At 32.4% G+C, this 26,907-nt stretch overlaps 4 protein-coding genes across 5 annotated transcripts; 1 reads left to right on the top strand and 3 right to left on the bottom strand.

Annotated features, from left to right (window-relative positions):
- Positions 1 to 483: 483 nt before the first annotated feature.
- On the bottom strand, positions 484 to 1,438 carry LOC114413552 (agamous-like MADS-box protein AGL29). The gene has a single exon (XM_028378013.1). It carries the CDS (start codon positions 1,270 to 1,272, stop codon positions 712 to 714), a length of 561 nt encoding a protein of 186 aa, XP_028233814.1. The 5' UTR covers positions 1,273 to 1,438; the 3' UTR covers positions 484 to 711.
- Positions 1,439 to 5,985: 4,547 nt separating this feature from the next.
- On the top strand, positions 5,986 to 15,106 carry LOC114413551 (probable protein phosphatase 2C 6). Its single transcript, XM_028378012.1, has 4 exons — positions 5,986 to 6,608; positions 11,335 to 11,622; positions 12,136 to 12,241; positions 14,380 to 15,106. Exons 1-4 carry the CDS (start codon positions 6,171 to 6,173, stop codon positions 14,700 to 14,702), a joined length of 1,155 nt encoding a protein of 384 aa, XP_028233813.1. The 5' UTR covers positions 5,986 to 6,170; the 3' UTR covers positions 14,703 to 15,106.
- Positions 15,107 to 17,659: 2,553 nt separating this feature from the next.
- On the bottom strand, positions 17,660 to 22,915 carry LOC114413549 (uncharacterized protein C3F10.06c). Of its 2 annotated transcripts, none has more exons than XM_028378010.1 (7): positions 22,511 to 22,915; positions 22,322 to 22,443; positions 21,573 to 22,239; positions 21,214 to 21,314; positions 21,018 to 21,126; positions 20,382 to 20,441; positions 17,660 to 18,176 (listed from the first exon to the last, which is right to left on the bottom strand). In XM_028378010.1, the coding sequence occupies exons 1-7, from the start codon at positions 22,821 to 22,823 to the stop codon at positions 17,989 to 17,991; spliced, it is 1,560 nt and encodes a 519-aa protein (XP_028233811.1). In that variant the 5' UTR covers positions 22,824 to 22,915; the 3' UTR covers positions 17,660 to 17,988. The 2 variants fall into 2 exon arrangements, with proteins under 2 accessions (XP_028233811.1, XP_028233812.1); XM_028378011.1 differs by having other exon boundaries at positions 22,322 to 22,438; positions 22,511 to 22,814.
- Positions 22,916 to 24,460: 1,545 nt separating this feature from the next.
- On the bottom strand, positions 24,461 to 26,869 carry LOC114413548 (senescence/dehydration-associated protein At4g35985, chloroplastic-like). The gene is made up of 5 exons (XM_028378009.1): positions 26,188 to 26,869; positions 25,641 to 25,771; positions 25,381 to 25,547; positions 25,197 to 25,281; positions 24,461 to 24,746 (listed from the first exon to the last, which is right to left on the bottom strand). The coding sequence occupies exons 1-5, from the start codon at positions 26,758 to 26,760 to the stop codon at positions 24,578 to 24,580; spliced, it is 1,125 nt and encodes a 374-aa protein (XP_028233810.1). The 5' UTR covers positions 26,761 to 26,869; the 3' UTR covers positions 24,461 to 24,577.
- Between the last annotated feature and the right edge of the window lie 38 nt (positions 26,870 to 26,907).

The following is a 26,907-nucleotide window of genomic DNA, read 5'->3' as shown; positions in this document are numbered from 1 at the left end:
AATCATGATTCTTTGGTAAAATTATTTTTATATCAAAAGTAAATTTAATGAATAAAAGTAAAAAGAAAAAAAAATAAGGATCGTGATGCTTTGATAAAATTACTTTTATCTCAAAAATGTCTTTTTACCTAAAAACCAAATATGCACTGAGAAGTCTCAAATACCTCCTAGTTAGAAATAAAAGATAACGATGATATTGTAAAAATAAATCTTATCCTCTTGTTTAGCACCTCAAGATTTTTCCACACTAAAATTTTATGTCCTTCATACACTAAGTATTGATTACTTTTTTTAAAAAATATATGATATTCTCTAAATTAAAAATAAAACTATATTTTCCATTGATCATTTGATACACATTATATCAATCGATGAAAAGGTGACTCGGTACCAAAAATCATATTAGTCCTTATTAATTTAAATTAAGTGTAGTATTTATTTAAAGGGATAAAACTCTTCAAATACCTTTTTTTGTGTGTAGAATTCAAATCCAATACTCAGGAAATACATTTCTTGCACAAATAACACGAGAACAAAAAAGAATTTATTTTTATTTTGTCATAATTCTTTATATCGAATTCAACAAAACCACTTATTCACCACTATTGCTACTTTCAGTCTCATCTCACTCTACGTAAGAGAGATGGAAACAACGAGGGTTATAGGGCCAAGGAAACTTAAATCAAAATAAAAATTACATATAAAAAAGCATCAATTCTTTTTTCTCCTCTTTGTAGCAGTCATTTGTTTTGTTATTCCAACCACCGGTTCTTGTGCAAGGAGTATCATACACTCCGACACCTCGATGGCGTTGACATAGTCCTTCACTCTATGTTGGAGCTCTAAATATGAAGCTTGCAGTTCCTTATACTGAGAGAGTTGTGTGACCTGGTGTTGTTTTAGTCTCTCATCATGTTCCGCGCCCTTCTTTTCTTCCTCGAGTATTTGGGTTTGAACATCAGACAATTGTTGATTCAGCCTATTCATGTCACCAAGTTCATTAGATGGGTTGTTTCCTTGGGCATCAATTTGTTTGGCATCGCTTGAATTAGCCGCTTCTTGAAGAAACTTGGCCGCAATAACATCAACACCTGGGTGCCCAAAAGAGTAAGGCTTGTTTCCAATGGAGAACACAACAATAGCAATTTCTGCGCCGCACAAGATGGATAATTCATTTGCCTTTTTGAATAAGCCCGTTCGACGCTTGGAAAATGTGACTTGCCTCGTATTAGGGTCTTTCAATGTCGCAATTTCAATCTTACGACGACCCATGGTTCCTTCACTTGCTTCACACTGATAATTGCTAAAAAAATGGTAAAAGAATAAGAGATTAGAAAGAAGGAGATTGTGTTAAAGGTTGAGGTGGATATGATATGATATCCTTACAACCCTTTATTTATACACACATTCTCTAAAGTTGTTCAACGTTTCTAATATTGAATTTACAATTATCAATTCTTTTTGGTTATGTACGGGAAGTGTTTTAGTATGTTTCCAAATTTATATAATTGATCGTGTGAACAATTTTAATTTGACGTTCATGTTATTTCTTTTTTATTTTAATGATACTGATACTAAATATGTACGCGTCTTTGATTTGCTGGAAAAGAAGAAATCTAATTTCTATATTTGCTAAAAGAATTTTTTATTGTTTGGCTACAGCTAACACCAACTATATTCTTTTATTTATCAATCAACACCACCCCAAATATATGTTTGAGTTCTTGAATTTGGATGTAGTACAAGAGCATACACTTGCCTGCTAAAATATGTACTTTGTACAAAATGAATTGTCTTTATTTTGTTTGTATGTGTGTGTGAAAATAACACATCTACTAAGCAAACGTTGTCCCTTAAATCTTATGATGATTCATAGCTTTTGTTACATGAGATCAATTCCATACAAATAAGTTGATCTAACGTCATCTTTTTAATTTTAGTTTTCATAGATTTTTTTTTTTAAAATTGATGAACCTGGTTTATATTCATCATAATAAAATTATATTTTTTTAATGGAAAACGGGTATTTATTTGACAATTTAGTCAATTTTCAGAATAAATTGATATAAAACATCATTTTAGTAAGTATTTAAAGAAAAGTGTCATTCTAATCAAAATTAAGTTAATTTAAATTATATAATATAATATTTTGTTTTGAGTCAACTCAATATGAACTTGACTAATTTTTCATTGAATAAATGTCTATTTTAGTTTTCTTAAACTACAAATATTATTCAAATTTTTTTATATAGAGACAAAATTAATGACCATTGAATTATCATTTAAGTCTAATTTATCATTATGTATATATAGTAGAATTTAATTAAATGCATTGATATCATAAAATTAATTGATGATTCAATGTGGTCCCCCCACTTTATTCTTTGAGGTGTTTGGTGACTATTGTTCATAGGAGAAGCACATTTCTTTATGCATAATAGGATCATCCAATCGTCTGAGGTATTAGAATATAGAGTTTTCTTGTCTCATTATCTCATTTGATCTCATATTGTAATCTTATTTTACCTTTGACATGTCAGGGTGTAATGATTCTTGTCAGTATCGAAGGTTGTCTCATGCATGGCGTATAATCAGTCATCCTTATGTAATGTTATTTAATGTGTTGGTCTCTTACCCACCCATTAAGTTTGGCATGGCCAACCTTCCTTCTTGAGAGAACGATTCATAGTCTTCCAACTGTCAAGCCTATTAAAATATAGGTACTTAAAGGTATGTTTCTTATCTCATCCATATTTAAATATATTTTTTTTTAAAATCAGCGAAAGAAATATATTACTAAGTAAAGAGGACACAAATGGGTGTCCAAAACCATTACAAAGACAAAAGAAAAGATTGTTAAATTATAATAATCTACGATTTTGAGTGTTACTTTAGTTTTTTTTAAGATGATTTAACTTTAAAAATTTAAGAATCAATTTGTTATTAAGTAATTTATATAAGACATATTAATCATACATTTTACACATCAATAAACTAAATTATTTTTTTTATTATCCAAAGATTAAATTATTACCAACTTAAATGTTGAATGACCCAAATAGTCATTTACCAATAAAAGTAATATTCAAGCATCATTATCGATTCAAAAAGGCATGCCAACACTTGACACAGTTCCAACGTCTGTGTCCTTCCACGATTTGATCATGCAGCACTATTTCAAAAAGAGAATGGTGAGGGGGCATATCCGTCGTTGTGGAGAGGAAGGGAGGGAAAGGAATCTCTACCTTCGAGGTCCTTGTCTTCGGGGGGGTTTCCTAGCCCAAGACTCGTGGAAAGCACCAATTAATCATTGACTGCACTTGAAGAAGGGTGTGGAGATGTAAGTGAACGAACGATGGTGCCTTCCTTTCCACATACGCCCACGTGTTAACCCATACTATATTCACTCACACGTATCATAGAATCTATCCTAAAGCAGATACCTCCTACCTGGTTTCAAGTTTGCACCGTTGACCTCACAATTTTAAAGGTCTTTCATGATTAAGACGTTCTTTTTATTTATTTTCTATTGTTAAATCCATATTACTTTTTGTACGGATTATTGCCAGCTGTTTCTTCTATAATTGCATTTCAAGTACTCTAATCCAAGGTGATAGTGATTCATGATAACTAGAGTCCTTGTGCGCACCGTGCATTGCTCCTTACGCCATGTGTTACTTAAGAAAGTTAAACTTGACAAATCAATTTATTTAACCTGATAAAATAAGCTGAGTTGAATTACGTGATTCAATCTTTTAACTAGCATATTCAATCCGTCATGGGTTAGAATTTTATTTGCTATATATTGGATTGAATGATTTGATTTGTTAGATATAATATTATGCGGAGAATTATAAATTTTATATTATTTTATTTATTTGTACTTCATTTATTTTATTCATCACAATAGCTTTTAAAGAATACTTGTGCTACGAAGACAATTTGGTTGGATAATAATCTTATGATGGTAACATCCTGTTTATTTTTTAAAGTTTGTATTTTTTATATATATTTGGTGACCGAACTTATGAATAATAACTCTTTTTTAAAATATTGATGCACCAAACTCGCAACATAATAGAGTTTGGTTAAGTTATCTCAAAATAATTTAAACTGATTGTGCAACTTATTGAAGATGAATTGGATTGAGGCGAATTGATCCATTTTGGCGTCCTTATCCTACCTTGAAAAGGCATTCTAGATGATTGACATTTGTCTAATCTTTTTCTCCCGTGTCCAAGAATCATCACGCGTTGGTCGTGTTTTGGTTAAATCTCACAAGAGTGAACATCTGTAGGTAGTAGCAGTGGTCTAGCTGTTGTAGCTTGGAGCGACCAATTCTTTTGTCGCAGTCAAATCATATCAAAATTACTAACTCCTTGTAAAAATACAGTCATTCATTTATGCCTTGTAAGAAAGAAAATTAAAAAAAAAGAGGTATTTATTAATTTAAAGATAAATAGTTATTTATATCGCTTAATGTGTAATTCAATAATAAATGTGTCCCTGAATGATGAAAATATAAAATTTAGTCTCTGAAAGTGTAAAAATATATCAGTCATTAACTTCCGTTCGTCACCGTTAATAAAATAACATATGTGACACAAAGAGACAAATTTATCACTAAAATGATTGTCAACGTGGATTGTCCGCATAGGTGCATATTTATCATAATATAATTTTAACTTTTCGTCTCAGGTAGACAAATGCGTCCCTGAAAGATGAAAATGTAAAATTTAGTTCCCGAAAGTATAAAAAGTGCAACAAATATATCCGAACATTAATAATGAATTGTATAGGAAAGAAGCTAGGAAAAAAGGATTAAAAAAACAGTAAGATTTGAACTCTTATCATTTGATTATCTATCTATTTATCCATCTATCAAATTATTAATTAGTTATTTTGATTAATCAATATAACTATTTATTTTCTAAAATAAAATAATTTTCTTTAGTTTTATGATATAAAAAATTGAGTTACTATTTAAAAAAAGGAAAGTCTTTTATTTCTTGAAATTTTTTGTTTCTTCAATTAATTATTAATCTTTATTACATATTTTGGCACAATATGCCAAATGGAATGCAAGGTCGCTGTAACCCTTAAATCAGCGAGAGATACAACAAAGGCAAAGAATAAAACTTTGTATTGATTTTTTTTTTGTTTTGAAGTTAACATATGTATTAGTTTGAACATTATTGTATTTTTTATTTAAATTTATTTGGATTCTTTATTTGTTAATAATTATTTTAATTTAATTGATATTATGTATAATAAATGTTGTCTCGAGTGAAAGCATCTGAAGTTTATCCAAAGAATTCTTTCATATTTGAAGTATATATATACATTTTATTGATTAAGAAAAAGACTTATAATTTTACTTTAACTTTATCTAGTTTAAATTTTGTGAGACTTTTTCTTTTAAAAAATAATTAATTAAATTATTTTTTTAAAATAAATAAATTTAGTCTCACGACCGATTATATTTTTTCACTCAAAACTTTAGATATATTATTTTCAATTTAAATATAAGAGTATTTAAGTTAAAATTAAAATATAAAATAATTTTAAAGACCAAAAGTAAAAAATTTAATAAAAATTTGATAAAATTATAAAATATAATATAAAGTTTTTTTTAACTGTAAAAATTAAAGTTTCACTCGAAAATTTCCTCTTAATTTAATTCACACGTCAAATTTTACCAAACGAGTGGGCCCCTAAAGTAACAGAACGTGGCACCTGGCGTTTCTCTAATGAAAGCCAGAGTACCGTTGCTTACGTACACAGGTTCCTCACAGGTCACACCTGAAGGGCAAGAATCTAGTGCAGGCAAACCCATAGCGGTACCGTGAGGACAGTCCAATCAAAGGGTTGCGCGAAGCAGAGGATGAAAAAGGAGGCGTGATGAATGGAGGGGACAGGTGGAGACGCAGCATAAGGCAGGTGAGTAGGAGTACAATTTACAAACAGCTCGTGTCTCTCTCTTTTTCCCTTCTTTCCCTACTCACAAATTCACAATAGATGCGTGTGCCATCAACAAAACTTACATTTTCCTCACACGTGTCGTTTTCTCCTCTCTCCTTTTATCGTCTCCTCTCCTCGCTTCTTTTTCTTCCCCCCTCAACTCTCAACTACGACACCAGTACCGTTGTTGTTGTTGTTGTTCTTGCGTTATGGACGAGGACGAGCAACTCGAACGATTCGACTCGGAGTTCGCGTCCACGAGTTCCATTTCCTCCACGCTCAGCACCGACGATTTCCGGAACCTCACCAGCTCCGGTGACATTTCCTCCATCAGCAGCGGCTCCGGCGAGATTCCTCCCGTCTCGGTCCTCGCGCCACCTTTTCTCCACTGCGAGGGGTCCAATGACGGCGAGACGGCGGCGGCAAGGGAGAAGTGCGTGGGAAGGAGTAACAAGGGAGTGAGCTGGGGACACACTTCGGTGATAGGGAGAAGGAAAGAGATGGAGGACGCCGTCGCCGTTATTCCGGGATTCATGTCTCGCACGTGTGATCACATCGGCGGTTGTACGGCTCCCGGTTCTAGATCCTCCGGTGAGATCGCTCCGGTTCATTTCTTCGGCGTTTACGACGGCCACGGTGGCTCTCAGGTAAGTTGCACCTTCCTCTTCTTCTTTTTCCGTTTTTTTAATAATAATTATGTAACTTTCGTTAAATTTTGGTTTTCATTTTTATATATATTGAAGTTTGAAAGAGGTGTTGCTTGTTATGGTGACTGGACACAGAAAGGAAGGGAGTGTGGGGTTCTGATTAATATTTGCTTATTCCTTCTTCAATTGTTATTTTATCTGGTTGAATGGTATCGATGTTTATTAGTAATTATATTTCTGTATATTGAATTATAAATAAAAAAATGATATCGGAATTGTTAAACTGGGAATGTGGTTGGTGGGTGCCTTACTTTGAAAGGCCACGTGTTATAGGGTTATAAGGAGAGTGGTCCTGAGAGAGAGAGAAATTGACGATGCTTTTCATTTTGCTGTGACACGTGTAATAGGAGGAGTGGGTATTTTCTCTTCCAGGACAAATATTTGTACTAATTAGGAATTAGGAATGGGGATTGGTTAGCGTGACTGAGATCTGACGTGCTTTCTATCACAGACAAATCATCACGTTGTGGCATGCCAAAGGATGTTATTATTGAGACCAGTTTTTTTATTCTAAGATAATATTAGAGATTTATAATAATTATATATTTTTATTTAATCATCTAAGTTTGGTCGACTGTATAGACAAGTCTAGCTTCAAAGACAAACGTTCAATTTTAAAAAAATATTTTAGGTCATTTTTTATTTAATTGTACTTGGATGTATTTTAGATGAAAATTTAAAAAATTAATGTGTATTTCACACCTTTTACTCCCAATTTTAATTTAAATTTTTTTAATTCTTTTTATCTTAATTTACTTTCACATTTATTTCATTCCCATAAACTAAACATATCTTTACTTTTTATACATCAACCATTTCAAAATCATCGTTATTGTTTATATTTATAATTATAAAATTGACAACATTTAATTACCGATGCTTATGTTGTTTGTTTATTTGCCGTGAAAAAGAAATATATAATGGATTTGATAGTGTCACTAGTGTGTGTGGGTGGCCCGATTGGGGAGATTAGAAAGAGTGTGGATCGTAGGGGAAGGTTGGGCCACGTGGATGGAAGGATGAGCTTTTTGTCAAAAGGAAAGGTGTATTGTTCATGTGTGAGTATGTGGGACCTGTGCTCATTATGCGCCTTTGCACTACTTTCGGCATATTATATTGGGGCTGACTGATGATGGTCTGCTTCATTTTGGAAAAGTTTTCCTGTATTCTTTTGAATACCAATTTCCAATAAATTATTATTCATAGTTTTTATGTCACTAAGATTAAACATCAATTGTTAAAAACGTTATTCTTCCAATATACAAAACGATTTTCTCTGTATTGGGTACAGATCAACAACTAAAGTTTATGTGGAACTTTCTTTTCGTAGAAACATTTATGCTCTCCACGCTTCACTAGAAATACGATTCACGCTTTAATTAACAATTTTGCATTTATAATTTTAGGATTCTTTTTCAGTAGAAAATTGTTACTCTATAACTACTTTTCCTAATGTTTAGTGTGTCTTTTGTTTTTAGGGAATCACAACCGAAAGTGATTGTAGTTAATTTTTTAGGTGAAAGTTATGACATAATGTGTTTGATAGGGGTCAAAGGTAGGTGAATGTTTTTTTCTTTTTTTTAAAAACGTGGATCCCATGCCTTAAAACTTACATCTCAAAATGAGATGAAAGAGAGGGAAAGTCACAAGCAGTGATGAATGCACACTACAACAAATACTCTCATGCCAAAATTCACCTTAAATACATAATCAATTATCTTATTAGTATAATCAGTCATGTAGTCGTTACAACTTTTAAATTTAGTTGAATTGATCTCTTGACAGGCTAATTAATTATACATCTTACATCGTGCATTAAATTTGTAATATCCTTTTCAGCTAAAAAAAAAGTTTACTTTTGATTATTATGTGGTATAATGAACATTTTAATGAATCATTATTTTTTTAATTTTTATTATTATTTACCTACCACTTTAATTAAAATCTTTTATCTTTTTTACACTCTCTTTTATCTCTTTCCACTCTATCATCTCTTTTCATTATTTTTCATTCCTTACACTTTTATTCCCCTCTACTAAACATATTCTTAGTTACATGAAGCCAATAATCGTATGTGAGGGTTTAGGACTGGGCTTTAAATAAGAAAGTGGTGTGAAATTTTGTGTAAGCAAAAGGTATGAAACATTATTCCCCTTCCAGATAACCCTCAGAAGTTTGTTTTCATTCTCATTTGATTATGATTATAAATGCTATTTATGATTTATCCATCGGACAACTATTTTTGCAAATTTGTATATATAATTCAGAGGTCGAAAATGTATGGGTCCCAAGCCTTTAAGGGCACCTAATAAATTTCCTAATAAATTTCTATAATTTATTAGCGTTAAGTAAACCTCTAGCATGGAACTGTCAAACAAATGGTCATTTAACTATACCCGTTTTTATGTCTTTCCAACTCTGAACCGCGGAAACCATAATCTCTAGTATCATTGTTTGTTATTCTGTATTTCTGTGGTAGCTGTATCGTTTATTTGTATTTGTAATGTATGTGCAACAGAATTTCAAGGTGAGTTGTGCGGAGAAAAAATGGGGAGCCCATTATATAGGCTATATAGCGTTGGTGCAGAAAATGATATAAACTTTTATTGATAAGTCTCGCCATTCTTGTTCTGTACATTTAAGCAAAAATGAGGAGGTAGATCTCATATGAAGAAGACGCCTTATTAGTTTGTGAGTAGTTGTTGTAGGATGCTATAAATCAGTTTTTATTTATTATTATTAGAGGAATGTTTATCAGAAGTCTCTTTCATGGGGTTGAAATTTATCAAAAATCATCATGAATTCTGATGCTTCTAATGATTTTTAATAAATTTCAACTAATTATAAGAGGGAAAAAAAAAGTCTTACATTCTTCTTCATCTTATTCACAAGAGAGGAGTAATACCTGTCCAAAATGCAAAGTGGTCCAAAATTTTAGTGGATAATATTTTGGTGTTGAAACGCGTCCAAAATGTTCCCTAAATCGCTATTTTTTTTCCCTCTAAACTATACAGAGCTTTGATTCTAGTCAAATGCATTGGTCCAACATGGTCTTCCTAACACAAAAAACTACCTTTAAAAAAAACACAAAAAGCTAGCCAGAAAGTATTTGTCCGTCCATATGAATTTAAAACTTTAATACAAATTTCTTTAGAGTATCTATAATGGAAGTTGCTTAATATATTGTTTAATAAAAAAATATTATTTTAGATTTTGTTTGGGATGTTTTGTACGTTTGAATTTCAAAAATTTTAAAAATAATAATCAGTTTTTAGTTTTAATTTTAAAAAATTTGAAAACCAGATTTTAAAATATGATTAATTTCAAAATTTATTTTGAAAGTTTTATATTATATTAAAAGAGAAAAAATGTTATATAAGTATATAAAGTTTTACACAAGCATCTAATCACAACTCACCATGTATATTAAGTTTGTTGACTTTTAAAATAAATATCTTAAAGTAATTTAATAAGTGATTTGTAATTTGATGAAAGTGTAGAACTATTTTACATTATCAATGCATAGGTATTAAATTCATTAAAATTAGCTTAAGAATGCTAATTTTATGTGAGGGTTACGACTGGGGACAATGACAATGATAATAGTGTTAGCAATGACACCAGTAGAGATATCAATGGTGGCTACGATGACAACAATGGTGGTGATAGCGATGTCAATGGTGATAGTGGTAGCCGTATAGGTGGTGGTGACGACAATGATGGTGATAGTAATAGTAGTAGTAGTTATATTAGTGTCAATGATAATTATGGTGGTAGTAGTGATGTTGGTGTCAACCGCCACTGGTGGTGGTTGTGTGGGCGGTGACAAAGGTGGTATTGGTATTAGTGGTGGTGACAATGACTATGCTAGTGGTAGTGTGGTTGTAGTGACGATGGTGGTGGCGACGATAATAACATTAGTTGTAGCGATAGTGGTAGTGGTGGTGGTAGCAATACAACAAAAAATGTGATTATCAAATGTGAAAAAATATGTGCTTCTTTAAAACTAAACCAAATTAACAAAACATTTCTTTTTGTTTTGAAAATGAGTGGAAAAATATTTTGGAAATAATTTAAAAATCATTTTAACTCTATTTTTGTCAAATTTATTTTATTTTGAAAATTGTATTTAAAAATCAAAAATTTAAAACTTGCCACCACCCTAAAGGAACCTTTAGATTATCACATGTGATTTTGAGTTGCTCAAAATTGAAGAAAGTTATTTATATAAATAACTATTGCTCATGAGTTACTTAATTTTGTATTAAATATAAGAGACAAAAATATTGTTTATAGAAATATTCATCACAGAAAATTAATTGGATTAGTGATAAAAATTAAATTGTTTATATTAACAACATTGAAATTGCTCTTGGTGCGCTGAAGTATTCATTTTTTATTTTTACTTTTGCCCTTCATGATGATGACTATCAGACAAAATTTCTCATTTCTCTACGATTAATGTGACAGTAAAATTTAACTTTAAAATGAGAATAAATTTGGAACGTTGTGATGAAATTTTCGAAAACCAATACATAATCTATTTTTACTTTTGTTGATTCATGTGATTCCGTTAAACAAATACTGTACCTTATCAATTGTATGGACTGTATCATGAGTAATCTTACCATTCTCCTAACTAACTTTTGTGGTAATTTAATCCTAGGTGGCTAAGTTTTGTGCGAAGCGGATGCACGATGTTATAGCAGAGGAGTGGGACCGAGAAATGGAAGGTGGCGCTCGATGGCACAGAAGATGGGAAACTGTATTTGCTAACAGTTTTGAGAGGACTGACAATGAAATCCTATCAGACGCAGTTGCGCCTGAAATGGTAGGATCTACTGCCTCTGTGGTGATTCTATCTGGTTGCCAAATTATTACATCCAACTGCGGCGACTCAAGGGTAGTTCTTTACCGCAGGACACAAACTATCCCCTTGACAGTGGATCAGAAGGTAAGGTCTACTTATCTTATGTTGATATTATTGCCACCATGTGATCATGTGTTTCGTTTTAGGTTTCTTGAAAATGGAAAATTCTATGCACGGTCAGTTTAATAAATAAGGCTGGCTATCTTTGTCTGACATGTATTACTGTATTTTGTTTTCAAGTGTATGTATAGAAGATAAGATTATTGTTAACAATCAAAAGATAAACGCAGCTCAACTTAATTGCTTTTGAAATTCAAGATAATTGTAACTCATGAGAAGGGATCATTAAAAATCTGAAAGAAAAAACTCGTCTATGCAGCCATGAACCATGTATTCAAAACATTCAGGGACGGATCTAAGGAGGATAACTCTAAAAATAAAAATGAAAATTGTATACATTGATTTCAGATTTTTATATAAAAATATATGTAAGATTATAATTGATTAATTTAAGTATGTTATTAAAGGTATTTTTTCTCCCTCGCTTATTTGTATTTCATTAATGGAATTGAGATACCATTGTCCTTGTTTGTACAGCCGGATAGACAAGATGAACTTTTGAGAATTGAAGGAGGAGGAGGAAGAGTCATAAACTGGAATGGAGCTAGGGTGTTTGGTGTTCTTGCCATGTCCAGGGCCATAGGTACCTTGATTTATCTTCATACGAATAATACCCAATCTTAGGTTAAGAGTTTGCGAAATGGTTTCTTCTTGAACTATTGATTAAAGCATCAAGTTCCTTTCAACATTAATGTGGCCAATGATCTCTCTGCTATGAGGTAATAAAGGATGCAACCAGCTATAATCGACTAGTGATTTGAGATTGTTCCAAAATGATTTGGATCATGTAAACCCTGTGGTTATGATAATTATCTAAATATACTCCAGTACAATTTTCATTTCCTTTCTGGTGTCACCATAAAGGAAAACTCATTGCAAAATGTGCAATTAAAAGAAACTCATTGCATTAGCTGCCTGATAATGGGACCATGGGAGAATGGAAGTTAAGGGAAGGAGATCTGAGCTTGAGTTGAAAACCATCTAATTTGTCTTGTTACTGCTTAAATAAGGTGTAGACACATATCTAAAATACATCTTACCTTCGTCAATACAAAGCCTATTTCCATTTTCAAAAATCAAAGTCACATTACCAATGTCAACAACTTGATTGTGATGTGGTTGCCCATCTTTATCATACCAAAGTCTTTTACCTTCATGAGATTGAGGGGTAATGTGGAAGAACACTTCTGAGTAAAAAAATCCGAATGCAATCAACAGACACGACATTTACATAACTTTCCCCTCCAATAAAAAAAAATATTCTTATCATTTAAAGACACTCTCCTATAATACTTTTATCTTCTTTCTGCTTCTCTAATTTAATTTACTCTGGGTGGACTATTCCACCCTCTAACTTCTTGTGGCTGAGATTGCCACAATAATACAACTTAGACTTTTAGTGAGACTTGGATCTTCATCATGATTTCCCATGGCTTCCTTTACCATGATACTCACCTCTTCCTCTATTTTAAACTTGACTGACCATGGAATGAATGCTTAAGTCTCTTTCCTTTGGTCTTCTTGACTCTTCATTTAGTAGATTTTTTGTAACAACATTCATAGTAAGCCTTGGTCTAGTGTAGAGTTACTGAGATTGACAACTGGAGTGTCCCAGTTCATGCAAAGAATTGAGGAGACTTTGTAGTTCACTATATTTCTTCATTTCTACTTTTAGTTAGAAGATTAGCAATCCCCTAAATGTATTCAAACATTCGATCATGTTTTGACTGTTTATATACTTCAACTTTACCAATCGTCCAACAAGATAAGCTTTGTTCCTAAAAGGCTTGTTTTGAATCAGAGGTTGAAGTTTCGTCCACAACTCATATATATTGGTACAAGTCAATACATGTTTGAACAAACTTTCTATCAATATTTTTTTTAATCATAGCAACAATTTATGTTTGAGAAGCTCACAATCTTTGTCAGTGTTTCCCTTCAACTTGTTGTAATGGGTAATTAGTTCATACACATCCTTGCACTACAAATGCTCTTTCGTCCCCAACTTCAAATAGGAGTGATTTTCAACAATTAACTTGAACATGTCGTCATAACGAGTGATAACACCATCCATCTTGAATTACTCAACAGGATACACAATTGAAAATTAATAGATCAAATTCTCTCATGCGAACTCAAAATAGTGATAAATATAAACGAAATAAAGTACGAGTTGGAAGATGTTGAGAGCAGATATGATGATTAGAGAGATAGAATTTTAATAAGAGAATGATATGTAGTGACATAATTCTATTCTTGTTAGTTGTTAAATACATGTGAGGTGGGTGAGTTGGAGGTATGGCTTGGCATATGGGCCAAGTTGGCCCGTATAAGCATACTCTAAAGTTGTTGGCTCGTGTTCGACTCTCTTTGGCGTGCTAGTTAACTAACTGATCTGTTTAATTAATAAAGTATATATGAAATATTTTAAAACTAGAAAAACTTGTTCTATCTGCAAATAAGCAACATCAAGATCTAAAACTGTTTGAGTACATACTAGGATTCAGGTGGTTTATTGTAAAAAGGTATTTTGGTATGCATATACTGGATTTTAGGCTACATGCATGTAGCATCTAGTCAAAACCTTGCGTTTATTCTTTTCTTTGCGCTTTTCAGTTGCAGAAACTATGGACAGTCTTCTAAGTTGAATTAGGATTTGGACATCTAGGAACCAAGTCTATGATTTGTCCTGTATTTACCTGCTTAATGATGATATTTCAGGTGATCGGTACTTGAGACCCTGGATTATTCCGGTGCCAGAGATAACTTTCACAGCAAGAACCGATGAGGATGAGTGCTTAGTTTTGGCTAGTGATGGACTCTGGGATGTAATGACCAATGAAGAGGTTGGAGAAGTAGCACGCCACATTCTTAGAAGGCGCCGCAGATCATTGTCAATGGAGGAAGCATCTCCTGCACAAGTTGTTGCCGACAGCTTGACTGAAATTGCATTAGGTAGAAATAGTAAAGATAACATTTCAATCATAGTTGTTGATCTGAAATCAAAGAGAAAACGTCAGCAAAGGCCTCCTTTAATTTCCTAAGAAACTGATTCTCGTTAATCCTTTTCAATCTTGAGAAGGGCAAAGAGACGGTAATGAAGCTGTAGAGTTGATCTATGAAGCAAACCCCCCCCTTTCTGATGACCCCATTGGTACTTGGTATCACTTCAGCTTGTGTTTCTCCTAACCTTCTGTACAGAGTTGTTTGGCAAAAAGAATCTGCTTCATGATAGGGATTGCATGTTATTAATTGTTATAATGAAGTTTAGATCAGTACTCTTTTTTCCCCCATTTGGTCCTGATTCCTGAACGGTTATGTGTGGATTAAAGGAAGAGATGGGGAACAGAATGAAGTCCTATCAATTATTATTGTTTGATTTTTTTTATTGAAGGAAATGGAATAAAACATGATGAACTTTATTCCATCTCATTGCTTTCAATACTCTCATTTTTCTTCTCTTTGATTTGAGGGTATGGGATGAAATTACTCTAATAAGTTATAACTCTTATTGTTTTGACTAGCTTTCAAGCAGTGAAATGAAAATTTTATTATTTTATTATATAATAATGTCCAAATGATGATATAATCATTTATTTTATTCTATCTTTCTACTTTTTACTTATCGTTGAATATTAAAATATAGGTGATGAGTTGCTTAGAGTAGGGAACTTTTCTTTTTATTTGACCATATGTTAACTCGTTGGTAAGTATATTAATTTGTGACAAGTAGTAAAGTAAAATGAAAGTTCGAGTGTCGAATTCACATGAATTTTGTTTGTATTTGTATTAATGCAAATCCAAACGATGTAAGCAATTAGAAGGAGTAAAAGAGATAAAGAATTGTAAGTGAAAATGAGAGGGCATAAGTAAAAAATAAGAAAATAAAAAAAATAAACAATAATTTGAATACAAAAGATGAATTCAAAATGCAAGTTATCATAGTTTTTACCCGCATCTATTATGATACTCTATGATTTTCCATATAAAGAGCTAATTTATCTATTTTCTCTCTCATATTCCTTTGCAAAGATAAAACAGTAAATTGTATTAAGATTAAAGATGCATAAAATAGACTAAACAAATATTACTCTATTTCTAGCAATGATTTCATTTATATATCGTTTATGTGTTCTTAGAAAATAATCATTTTCTAATACATTACCTCTTAAATAATACATGAGCATGAGTCATCAGACCATAATTAATAGCATAGAAAATAGCAATAAAACTAGAATTGCATTAAATAGATAATAGGAAAGAATCACATTACAAGAGTTTGTCTATTCAGACTCCCAACAATGAGAAATTTAGCCTCTTATTGAGAGGTTTTACACTTTAGGGATTGATATAGATAAAAGAAGATGGATGAATAAAGAAGAAAAGGGAAGAATGACTATAGAAGGAGAGTTTTCCTTATTAGAGATGCTTAGACTTTGGATGTATTCATTAGAGAGCTCCAAGTCTCTTGTATTTTTTCTCATTTACTTCCTACTCTTTTTGTAGGTCTAAGGTAACTTAAAATTCACACGACTTCGCACTAAATGAGCCTTTTGGACTTAAGGAGTATGACGAAAATTACACACTTAGTGGAAATTTGCGCTAAAGTGCGCTTTGGACTTTTTGTAGGTTTAAGGTAACTTAAAATTCACACGACTTCGCACTAAATGGGCCTTTTGGACTTAAGGAGTATGACAAAAATTATGCGCTTAGTGTAAATTTGCGCTAAAGTGCGCTTTGGACTTCTTCATGGGCTTACTGATCAAGAATTAAAATAATATTAAAATTCTCATTATTCTGTTAAAACCAATGGTAATTTAAAGAAAATTAATTCATTCTAATCTTTTTAACTATCAAATAAACTTAAATTTTACAGTTATCATCATACCAGAATGTATTGGCGTTAATATTTAACACATAAAGACTTAAAAATCTTTAAATAAAAATGAAGTGATGCACAATGCCTTATATATCTAATGCAATGCATTATATAAAATGAACTTGTTTTGATTTCATCTATTTTATTGTTTATTAAGAAAAAGAGACACAGCTATAACATGATCTTATCATATTTAAATTATACATAAGATTTCTTGATATGATTTTATGGTTTGTAATAGGAATAAAGAAAGTTTTACTTTAATTACATAATTATTGTTTAAAAGTTATGCGTGGCACAAAAGAAAAATATCACCCTTTACATAATAATGATTTGATGCCATTTTTATTCTGATCGTACGCAGGTTTCTCGTTCTGCAAATATAGTTCAAACCAATAATAAGGCTTGATGTCATTTAGACTTTGCATTGTTTGGCAAATTCAGTGTCCACAAGTTGAATAATAGGCCCAAGCCAGTGATACATGAAGAGAAAAAAAATGACATGTAACTATAATCCCTCGGGTATTAAACAAGGGATCAATGTATGAAAACTATCAAGTCTATTAATATATATTATGTTCCGCAAAAAACTAGTTAGAATTCAAAATAAAAGTTAAAAAGTTAGTTGAAAACTAAAAAAATTAGATGATAGTTAAAAATTAAAAAATTAACTTATTAAATTATCAAAATTTAATAAAACTATCGGTTGAAATAATAATAAAATATAAAATAACAGAAAAATAATAAATTTATAATTTATTTAAAAATAAATAAATAAGAAATTAGATAAATATATTGATGATAAAATTAAAAAATTAAAAACTAACATTTTAAAAACCACTACTTCAAATAACTAGAAACTAATTAAAAAAAATTGTCTATCAAAAAGTCAAACAAATTTTTCAACTAATAAAACAAATTAAAAATTAATTAAAATATCTTACCAAATATAATTATAATTTATCACGCTGAAGGAAAAGCATCCTTACAACATTTATATGGGTTTTTTTAGCACAAAATTTATTAGTGGGACGTGTGAGCTAATATTATATCTATCCCAATATCCAGGTTTATTCAACATAACTATTTTATGCCATGAAAGTCATTGCATAGAAAAGGATATAAACCTTCCAAATACTTTAATTGTTCTATATTAATTATTCATCCATAAAATTGAATGTCTAACACGTGCATCACATGGGTCTATACTCTATAACCTAGTCATAGACATCTCAGTATTTGTGTATTCAGACCAGAACATGAAAAGAATCATAGGTTCGAGAGATGTCAAATTTCGCATAAACTTAGGCATACAACAATTCTCTGAAAACTGACTTTGGAATAGTTTCACATCTGCGCAATGCAAAATCCAAGATTCCAAGGTATTAAGCTCGGAAAGTTTTAGGAATGGCCAAAAATATTCATTCAATCATCTGCCCTCGCAATTCCAATTACTCATCTCTTCCCGTGTCCAGAGGATGATTGAATTTTCCACCAATTAGAAAGTTAAAAACTTGCCTCAAATTTCCTCTGGATGGTCGAGCATCTGTTGCAAACTTGCAGACAAATACAAGCCTACGTCTCATATCCCATTTAGTGACTTGTGCTGCACTGAAGGATTTCCCACCATCAAACATACCTTAAAAAAGATGCGTAAACAGCAGGGACGGGTGATTAGTGATTCCATGAAATTCAAAAAGCATCAAATCAAGGCTTTCAATATTCAAGAACAAACACACACAGAAAAACCTATTTTGAGCAATTGACTTCATCTGGATTTGTAAACAAATATATTCCTCAGATATCACATGTACTTTCTTATCTATTGCTTGGAACATCATGCCAACTTATACCAGAACCAATTTAAGATTAATATGACTTTGCAAGGGCATGCAATAGAAACACAACTAAGCAAAAATGCATATTTATATTTGTGGAAGCAAAGCTTTTTTAAATTTATTTTAATGATACCAAAGACTCAAGTCAAGAATCAAGAGTCAAACAAGTTTTAAGAATCAAAGAGTCGTTCAATCAAGAACTTCAAAAAAAGCATCAAGATAAATAAAAAAAGATTTTTTCAAAAGAAAAGATTGAATAACACAATTTGTCCAAAAGAATTTTTCAAAGAAAAATCTTTTACCAAGAGTTTTTTACTCTTTGATAATCGGTTACTGTCAAACAATTTTATAACTGTTTTATAAAGTAGTAATCGATTATCATGGGCATGTAATTGATTACCAATGTTTTTAAACGTTGGATTTCAAAATTCAAAAGTCACAACATTTGTAATCGATTACCAGTATTTTTAAACGTTAATTTTTAAATTTAAACATGAAGAGTCACATCTGTTGATGTGTAATCGATTACACTATGATGGTAATCGATTACTAGTGACTGATCTTGAAAAATAAAATTATCAAAAGTCACAATTCTTAAAGTGACTAGTTTCTAAAGATTATTTTAAGAGTCACAATTTTAAAAGTGACTAGTTTTCAAAAGAGTCACAACTTTTAAAGTGACTAGTTTTTCAAAAAAAGTCACAACTTTTAAAGTGATTAGTTCTAAAAAAATTGTCAAGAGTCATAAACTTTTAACTTGAGCCATCAAATGACTATAAATATGTGACCATGACACGAATTTCAAATAGAAAATTTTCTGAGATTCATTTCTCAACATCTTTCTAAGAGTTCTTTGTTCAATACTTTCTTTGTCAAGAAAAATTCATTGGTCAAAAACTTATGTTATTCTTTTGATTCATTCCTTCTTTCCCCTGCCAAAAGAATTCAAAGAACTAACTGTATGAGAATTCTTTTGATTCTTTCCTTCTCCCTCTTGCCAAAATAATTCAAAGAACTAACGGTATGAGAATTCTTTTGATTCTTTCATTCTCCCTCTTGCCAAAAAAATTCAAAGAACTAACCGTCTAAGAATTCTGTGTAAGAAGCAAGTAACTTTTTGGTTGTAATAGTGAACACAAGGGAGGATACATCCTCTGTGGTTCACTTCAAGTAGAGGGTACATCTACTTGATTGTTCAAAGAGAACAAGAGAGGATGCATCCTTTGTGACTCTTTACTTGTAAAGGATTTTACAAGGTTATTGGAAATCTCAAGAACCGTGGGTTGTTTGGAGACTGAATGTAGACACGAGTTTGTGGCCGAACCAATATAAATCTTGTGTTTGCTTTCTTCTTCCCTGCATTCTTTATTTTTCCGTTGTGCACTTTTTATTTCCACTTTACTTTTGTCTAAATTATTGTTTCTTTTCTTTACTTTCTCATAACTTAGTAGTAAAGCCTAATTGAATCTAATAATATTAAGAAGGATAAATTTTAATTAGTCGAGACACATTAATAATTAATTCAACCCCTCCCCTTCTTAATTATTCTGAGACCACTTGTTCCAACAATATTTGTTCAAAGTAGTAAGCTTATCGTGTTTCAAATTGCATGAATATTTTAATCTGGATAAAATATCAAAGAAATGGAATGGCTACTTTAGGTGTAGAATTATGGTGTAATATACTTCAACATCCTATGAGGTTATTTATCGTTGATTTTAACTTTCCTATGTTTCCCACATGATTCCCTCCCTTACTCTAGACATTCATTTTTTCAGTATTCAATAAAAAATATGAAAACGTTTTCCTCTCTCTCTCACATCAAAGTAGTTGTGTTTAAAAATATCAGTTTTACATTGAGCCTATATTAAGTATCCTTGAAAATGGATATGATGAATATGCAGCATGTTGGATGCGTTGGTTCTACATACAGTATGACAAAGATGACCTTCTTAATCTTTTGTAATAATGCGATATTAGTTTTGCAGTTGAAAGTTGATACATACCTTTTTCATCAAATAATGACATCAAGATTGCTAAACAAACGCATACACTAATATCTTCCCCTGAAATGCAAAGAAAAATAATATATTAGTTGTTTGGTACAACACACTTAATAATTTACTTTTACACAGGTCTACCAGAATGATTTAGAAGGATTAAGAAAAGGCACCTCAGAGATTCAAAATGATAATAGTTAGAAAGAAAAAGTAAGGATACAACAATAGAAGTTGAAAGGGTAGAGAATGTAACTCTGAACGTACGGTCGTACACCAAAAATATAACAAGTGCATATAAAGGTGCTAGATTCATAGGAAAACATGGAATATTTGAAATGCTTCAAAACTGCTAGGGATGCTGGGAGCTGGGACTGTTTAGGAGTCAAAAGGGGTGTTGGCTACTAGGATAAAAATTTGGGGCTAATCAGAGTAAGTAATAGGCAGATGGGAGGTCACTTGTCCTTTCTAAGTTCCACAAGTGGCTTCTATGGAGACAATGTTATAAATGACAATTGAACTGTTTTCAAATCATGAACACAAACACAATACAAAGAATGCATACATGTCATTTGCTTTCACACAAGTCCTAGTTTTACTTAATAAATAAACAAAGTAGACAGAGGGTACTTGACAGCAAATTACCGTTATTACAACAGACTAGAAGTCTTTTTCCCAGGCTGAGATTGAACTTTGCAAAGCTAACCGCTTTAGGAAGATTGTTTAATAATGAAAACCGATCAAACTTTGAAGTCTGTCCATCAAAGATTAAAATGAGCAGAAATTTTCCACCAAAAAACAGTAAAAATAAAAGCAAGTTTTCTTTTCACTTCATACTAACCACCATTGGAAGATGCAAATATGATTCAGCACTGGGAAGACAGACAGAGATTGACTCCTGATCACAATTCAATATGCAATCAACATCAGCAGCATCTGCAGCTGCGCCAAACATGAACACCAAACATTCAGCCAGATAAACTTTGTAGAAAAACTAATGCTCAATGGTATTGTGGATCAGAAGTAGATTGGACAACAAGGCAACAAAAGTATACCTGTACTTTAAATTTAACAACTTATTTCCATTTTACGGAACTTCTGCTTAAAATAAACGCAATCACAAACTCTAGGACCAAGCATCCTCAAAAGAAATGCACCAAGAAAAGGATTATAAATGGGCATCAATTAACTAAAGCATACCAGCTTGAGCCGTGCCAACTGCCAAATTAGTTGAGCCCAACCAAGATATTCCAAAATCTTCCGAAGACTCGGAGTCAATTTTAATGTTTGAAAAATCACAAGCTACTGATGGTTCTTCATGCAATGAAAGGGAGGCTGACTTGAGCGGTTTAACTGTGATCTGTGGTGCACTTTCTCCTCTATAAGCACGGGATACTCTACTCTTTTCAACTATATCTGCAACCTTCTGGTTACAGACTTCAGGAGCTGAGTTAATAAGATCATAAACATGTTTCCAGAAGAAAGCAGGAGTTAAACCCCTAGCCCAGCTTTCTTCGTCGTCTCCAGCACCGGGAATGTAATTCCAGCTGAACTCAGAGGTAGTCCTGTGTTGGCTCGCGCCAACGACCGATGAAGAAGACGACGCGGAGAGAAGAATGATGGGTGTGAAATCCCAAGATTCATGGTGAGGCACTTCATTCAACCAGATGACAGTTTTCTGCGAAATCCAGAGAGGGCGCAGGGGTTTCCTCAAGCAAGCAGCAAGGGAGGCAATATCAGCCCCACTTGCTTTCAGTAACAGAGTCCACTCATCTAACCGCCTCTCAATGGAAGCTCTTTCAGTTTGGGAAACCCACAGGGGAAGGTGCAAGGAACAATCCCATTCAAGAGGACAGCCATTAGAATCCTATTTTATTTATGACGAGAAAGCAATGAATGAATGACATAATATATGAATTTGAATGAAAAAGTAGAATGAAGTGTGTTACACGAAAGTCTTTAATGGCACGATTGAGAACAGAGGTCCAGATGGGTATAGTTTTAGACATGCTATCAGGGAAGCGCTTTCCTCTTCGAGTGGAATCGACGATGATGCAGCCTCCTTTCTGTCCTACCAACCCAGATGAAAATCGATGAGAAAGGTTGCGTCTTTGAGGAGAGAGAGAGAGAGAGAGTACCGGCGAGTAGGGCGACGTGGAGGTTGAGGCGGGCGGTGGTGAAGGAGCAGTTGTTGGTGTGGCCGTCGGTGGACTTGAAGTAGCAGGTGGAGTGGAAGGCGGCGGGGCGGGAGTACCAGAGGCCGCAGCGGAGGTTGGCGAGGAGAGGGAGCTGAGGCCATAGAAGAGAGATCTCGGAGACGAAGATGGAGTCTTGGTAGATGGATCTCAGTGCGTTGTACAAACTGTTCTCTCTTCGCTTTATGCTTCTCGCCGCCTTGTAAATGCTTAGCTTCGCACCTTCTTCACCTTCTGCCTCTGCCTCTGCCTCCATCTCTTCCTCTTTCTCTGTGCTTTGATGTAATTTTTATTTTTTTTGTTTTCATCCGCTAGGCTAACACAGTCGCATGTTGTCTCTCATTCGTTCACAAAAATGTTGGTTTTATTTGTGTGGAAAACTTCGTTAGCCACGTCTTATCGTTTAATAACTTTTTTTTTCATCATAACACTCAAAAATCTTGCTTAAGAAAAGATCCAACTTAATATCACTCAGTCTGCAGCTAATGACTTATTGGATTTGAATAATTGAATAACTTATGTAATAAATAAATTATAATTTATTAATTTAGTATTATTATAATTATTGTTAACATTTTTAATCAATTATTTAATTTAAATATATTTTTTATTTTTCAATTTATTTACATAATAGCTAAAAAAACCTTCAAATATTGTTAAGTATTAAAATATGTATAAGTCGGCATTAAAAAATTAATATTAATTAAAAAAATTATTTCCAAAAACAACACAGTATCAATTGTTTCCAATTTAAAATATATTAGGTAATGTAATAGTTCTATTTTTCTTTTGAACTGGGTAATAGTTCTATTGTTTGATAGGTTAAAGTTTGAAAAATAATATTACGGTTTGCATTTCCAAGATATTGGAGTATAGAGTTGATGTCAGGATTAAAATTATATAATTTAAAAAATATAAGGATCAAAATACAACAATTACAAATTGAGTTTCAAGTTCACACTCCTTTCAGTATTCTAGTTTCACTTCAACATTTTCATTAAATGTTTGATAAATCAAAATTGTACTGACAAAAATAATCCAATCACTAAAATATAAAGATAAAAAATGTGATAAAACTTATTTAAATTTAGTTGTTATAAGTTATATGCATGAATAAAATATTGGATTCGTGTCCAGCCGCTGTCTGCTTCTCATCATTGTCCTACTGCTGCTACATGGAAAAAACCACATACAGGTATGATTAAGTGCAATATTGATGCTGCTGTTTTTGGCCCTCAAAGACGTTTTGGTGTTAGTTTGTGTTTGCGGGATGATAATGGAGTTTTTATGTCGGCAAAATCTGCTTCTGTTGAGGCTAAAGACTAGGGTTTTAAGCAGTTTGCTTTTGAGAAAGATTGCAAATCAGTTGCAGATGGAGTAAATAGTAAGTGTACAGCAGTCTCAGTTAGGTGCTATACTTCAAATTTGCAAATACAAACTCAATATTTTTAAATACTTTGAACTAGGAGAAATCTTAATCTCAAAATCTGATCTTACTAAAATTTATTAGATGTTCATGTGAAGATTCAGTACTTATAGAAGAACCGTCAAGATCTACATTCATCTAAAACAAAATAATTTTTTACTCTTTCTCTCCACAATTAATTTATATCTAATGTAAAAAAAATGGTTTAAAATCTCAAAATGAGATGTGCTATTGGAATAAAAATGAAAGAAATTTTGAGAGTGATGTGTCAACGTGAAATCCACTAAAAAGGTGATTAAGATTTCAAAATAAAATCTTTTATTGAAGATGTTCTTTGGAGACAAACTAATTTCGTAACTCACACTTTAGCTGTCTTTGATTACATATCTACTTGTATTGAGGATACCGTTATCAATGAAATGCAGTGATCTTTTTCTGTCTAAAAAAAAAAATTGGACGCAAGAGAATATGTAAACGAAATGCGCAGTTTCCTTTCCTTAGAATAGGTACTAATTCTGGCACCACATTGTGTTGTGTCCACACCACACCTTATAGAAACAAGTACAAAGCAACTTGATTGGATTTTAATGTTTAAAACTTGGAATCTTGGCAGCATTTTTTAGTACTCCATTGGTTGCTGAAGAAGCTGGAGTGAAGGCCTTTCGTATCTTAAAGACATTCCAAGCAGTGTTAGCAGCATGTCCCGCAGTTGCAAATACATGCTCAGTACCTTCCCCTGCGCTTTCCCCAAACCTGTTGCCCAAGGATCATGTATGACATTAAATTTAAAACAATGGCATATTCAAATTACTTTCTCCCTTCCAAAACTACATAAACTAAATAAAATTTAATAAATATAAAATATTAATTCTCGTATTATTTAATATAAAATATAAATATAGTTTTTATTTGTTGAAGTGTTTTTTAAATAGGTTATAAGGGCAGATTCTGCATAAAAATCAAATTTAGATATTTTAAATAGATATGTAAATGAGAAAAATAATTAATGAACTTTAAAATTTTAAAACATTAATAGTTTTGAGTTTTTAAAAAAACTAAAATATCAATTGTTTTGAAATTGGAGGAAGTAATATCTATTTTATTTTTTTTGTCAAAAGGAGGGAGTAATATATACAATGCATCAAGTGGCAACGAAATCCAACTATAAATTTATGTTATACTGTTCATTCAAATGTCATTTACCTGTTAGAGACCGCTCTGGATGCAGCCTTGGAGGTGGCAGAAAGAGTTTGTTTTTCAGCAGCTTCAGCTGCATCTAAAACCTTGTCTGCAGTATTAGAAGAGATAGATATTAAAGAAGTCAGGGTGGTGCTGCTTATTTGATAGAAAAGTAATGTTATGAAGTGTTTGACTTGGTTTTACTTACTGACTGCATCAAGGGAAGCCAAAAGAACCTCCCCAGGAAGCATCCTTAGGAATGCCTTTCCTGGTTGGGATTTAACCACAGGAGCCATCACTGATCCACTAACTATACCAACACCATTAAGCAAAGATTTGCTTAACTTTTCTGTCATCTTAGACAGCTTCCTCACACTATAATGCAAATACAATAGACAGTTAATGGTAACTCATTCACATGTGCACTAAGTATTGTAATTCATGTGTCCAATGTCATTCTTGGAATACCGTTTGAGGTTTTTATTAATCTTGTTCTTCTTTGAGGCACTGGCAGTCTTGTTGCTCATACTTTCCCTGGCCACAACACCAGTTTTCTCACCTGCAGAACTATTTAGGATCGTTTCTCCTCCTTTCTGGACCTGGTGATTTTCCACCAAACAAGTTTTAGATAAATTTTAGTGATGTACTTTACAAATAGTAGTAACCTTTTAGTTGTCTTTCCTTTTTTTTTATTCTCTTCAACATTATCATTAAGAAATACCGGTAAACACTCTTTTGAATACACTTCATTAATGGTTAAAATTTATTAGAAATCACAAAATTGTATGAACTCTATATTTAACGAGTCTCACTCATGATTTAATAATTTTTAATAAATTTTAATGAATAACAAATAGCATATTAAAAAGAATATGTTACTCGTACTTCTCTTATTTCTGTCACAATCATACACTTTTCTAGCCTCAAGAAATAAGGTTCAAGCATCATAAAATAAAAAGTGAAAAGCAAAGGAAAAGCACTGAATTACTCCAGTTATTCAACAAGAGAACCAAACCTTATTGGTGTAAGCATTGCTGCATATGAAGATTCCCTTCACAATCTGACCAGTCCCTCCTGCAATTGCCTTGGCCAGAAAATGATTGTAATCATCAACCTTCGGAGCAAACTCCCTCCAATCTAGATTGTTCTTCTTGCTCAAATTCAAGCCAGAAAAGCAAGACTGGTCCTTCAGAAACATGTCCAGCAAACTCAAGCTTCCCAAACTAGCTTCTGAAAAGGTCACACCATAGCTGAGAGGCTCACCATCTTTCACAAGCAAGGAAAACAGGTAATGGAGAGAATCTAACTTCACTACTGGCTCATCTTTTGTCAAAGGCCATTGAAGATCATCTCCTACTTTTATGATTGTGGCCAGAGACACATTCTCTTCAAAGGTTTTGATGATCATGAAGTGCCCTTGAGCCAGTTCAAGAGCTTCTCCTCCATCCATCAGATGAACTTTACATGCTGGTATTTGTATGAGAACTTCTTGTTTGAGTCCTGAGTATTCTCCAACACTTACAGCAGGCATGGAGGTTTCCATGGGTGGTGGTGGTATAGCTGTGGAGCCACGGAAGCAGCACCCCATCACTGCTTTCTATTTCTTGGGAGCTATGTTAATCGAGATAAAGTCTTCATTGCTGTGGATTCCTTTGTTTGTTGCTTTATTCTGTTCCTGATGGCATTTTTTGTTATTCCCTTTTAAATTATCAAACTTATTTTTTGAAAAATTATC

This window comes from Glycine soja, chromosome 5 (assembly GCF_004193775.1).
Source record: "Glycine soja cultivar W05 chromosome 5, ASM419377v2, whole genome shotgun sequence".
Taxonomy (NCBI): Eukaryota; Viridiplantae; Streptophyta; class Magnoliopsida; order Fabales; family Fabaceae; genus Glycine; species Glycine soja.
Note: the sequence above shows the minus strand (reverse complement) of the source record. Positions and strands in the feature narration are given on the sequence as shown.

Coding starts and splice junctions, on each gene's coding strand:
- LOC114413552 (XM_028378013.1), bottom strand. CDS start 1,272: ATGGGTCGTCGTAAGATTGAAATTGCGACATTGAAAGACCCTAATACG.
- LOC114413551 (XM_028378012.1), top strand. CDS start 6,171: ATGGACGAGGACGAGCAACTCGAACGATTCGACTCGGAGTTCGCGTCC. Junction 6,609..11,334: donor ACGGCCACGGTGGCTCTCAG/GTAAGTTGCACC, acceptor ATTTAATCCTAG/GTGGCTAAGTTTTGTGCGAA. Junction 12,242..14,379: donor TGCCATGTCCAGGGCCATAG/GTACCTTGATTT, acceptor ATGATATTTCAG/GTGATCGGTACTTGAGACCC.
- LOC114413549 (XM_028378010.1), bottom strand. CDS start 22,823: ATGGAGGCAGAGGCAGAGGCAGAAGGTGAAGAAGGTGCGAAGCTAAGC. Junction 21,127..21,213: donor ATTTGCATCTTCCAATGGTG/GTTAGTATGAAG, acceptor TTTGATGGACAG/ACTTCAAAGTTTGATCGGTT. Junction 18,177..20,381: donor GTCATTATTTGATGAAAAAG/GTATGTATCAAC, acceptor ATCTTTTTTAAG/GTATGTTTGATGGTGGGAAA.
- LOC114413548 (XM_028378009.1), bottom strand. CDS start 26,760: ATGGGGTGCTGCTTCCGTGGCTCCACAGCTATACCACCACCACCCATG. Junction 25,548..25,640: donor ATTAATAAAAACCTCAAACG/GTATTCCAAGAA, acceptor TTTGCATTATAG/TGTGAGGAAGCTGTCTAAGA. Junction 25,282..25,380: donor GGCTTCCCTTGATGCAGTCA/GTAAGTAAAACC, acceptor CTAATACTGCAG/ACAAGGTTTTAGATGCAGCT.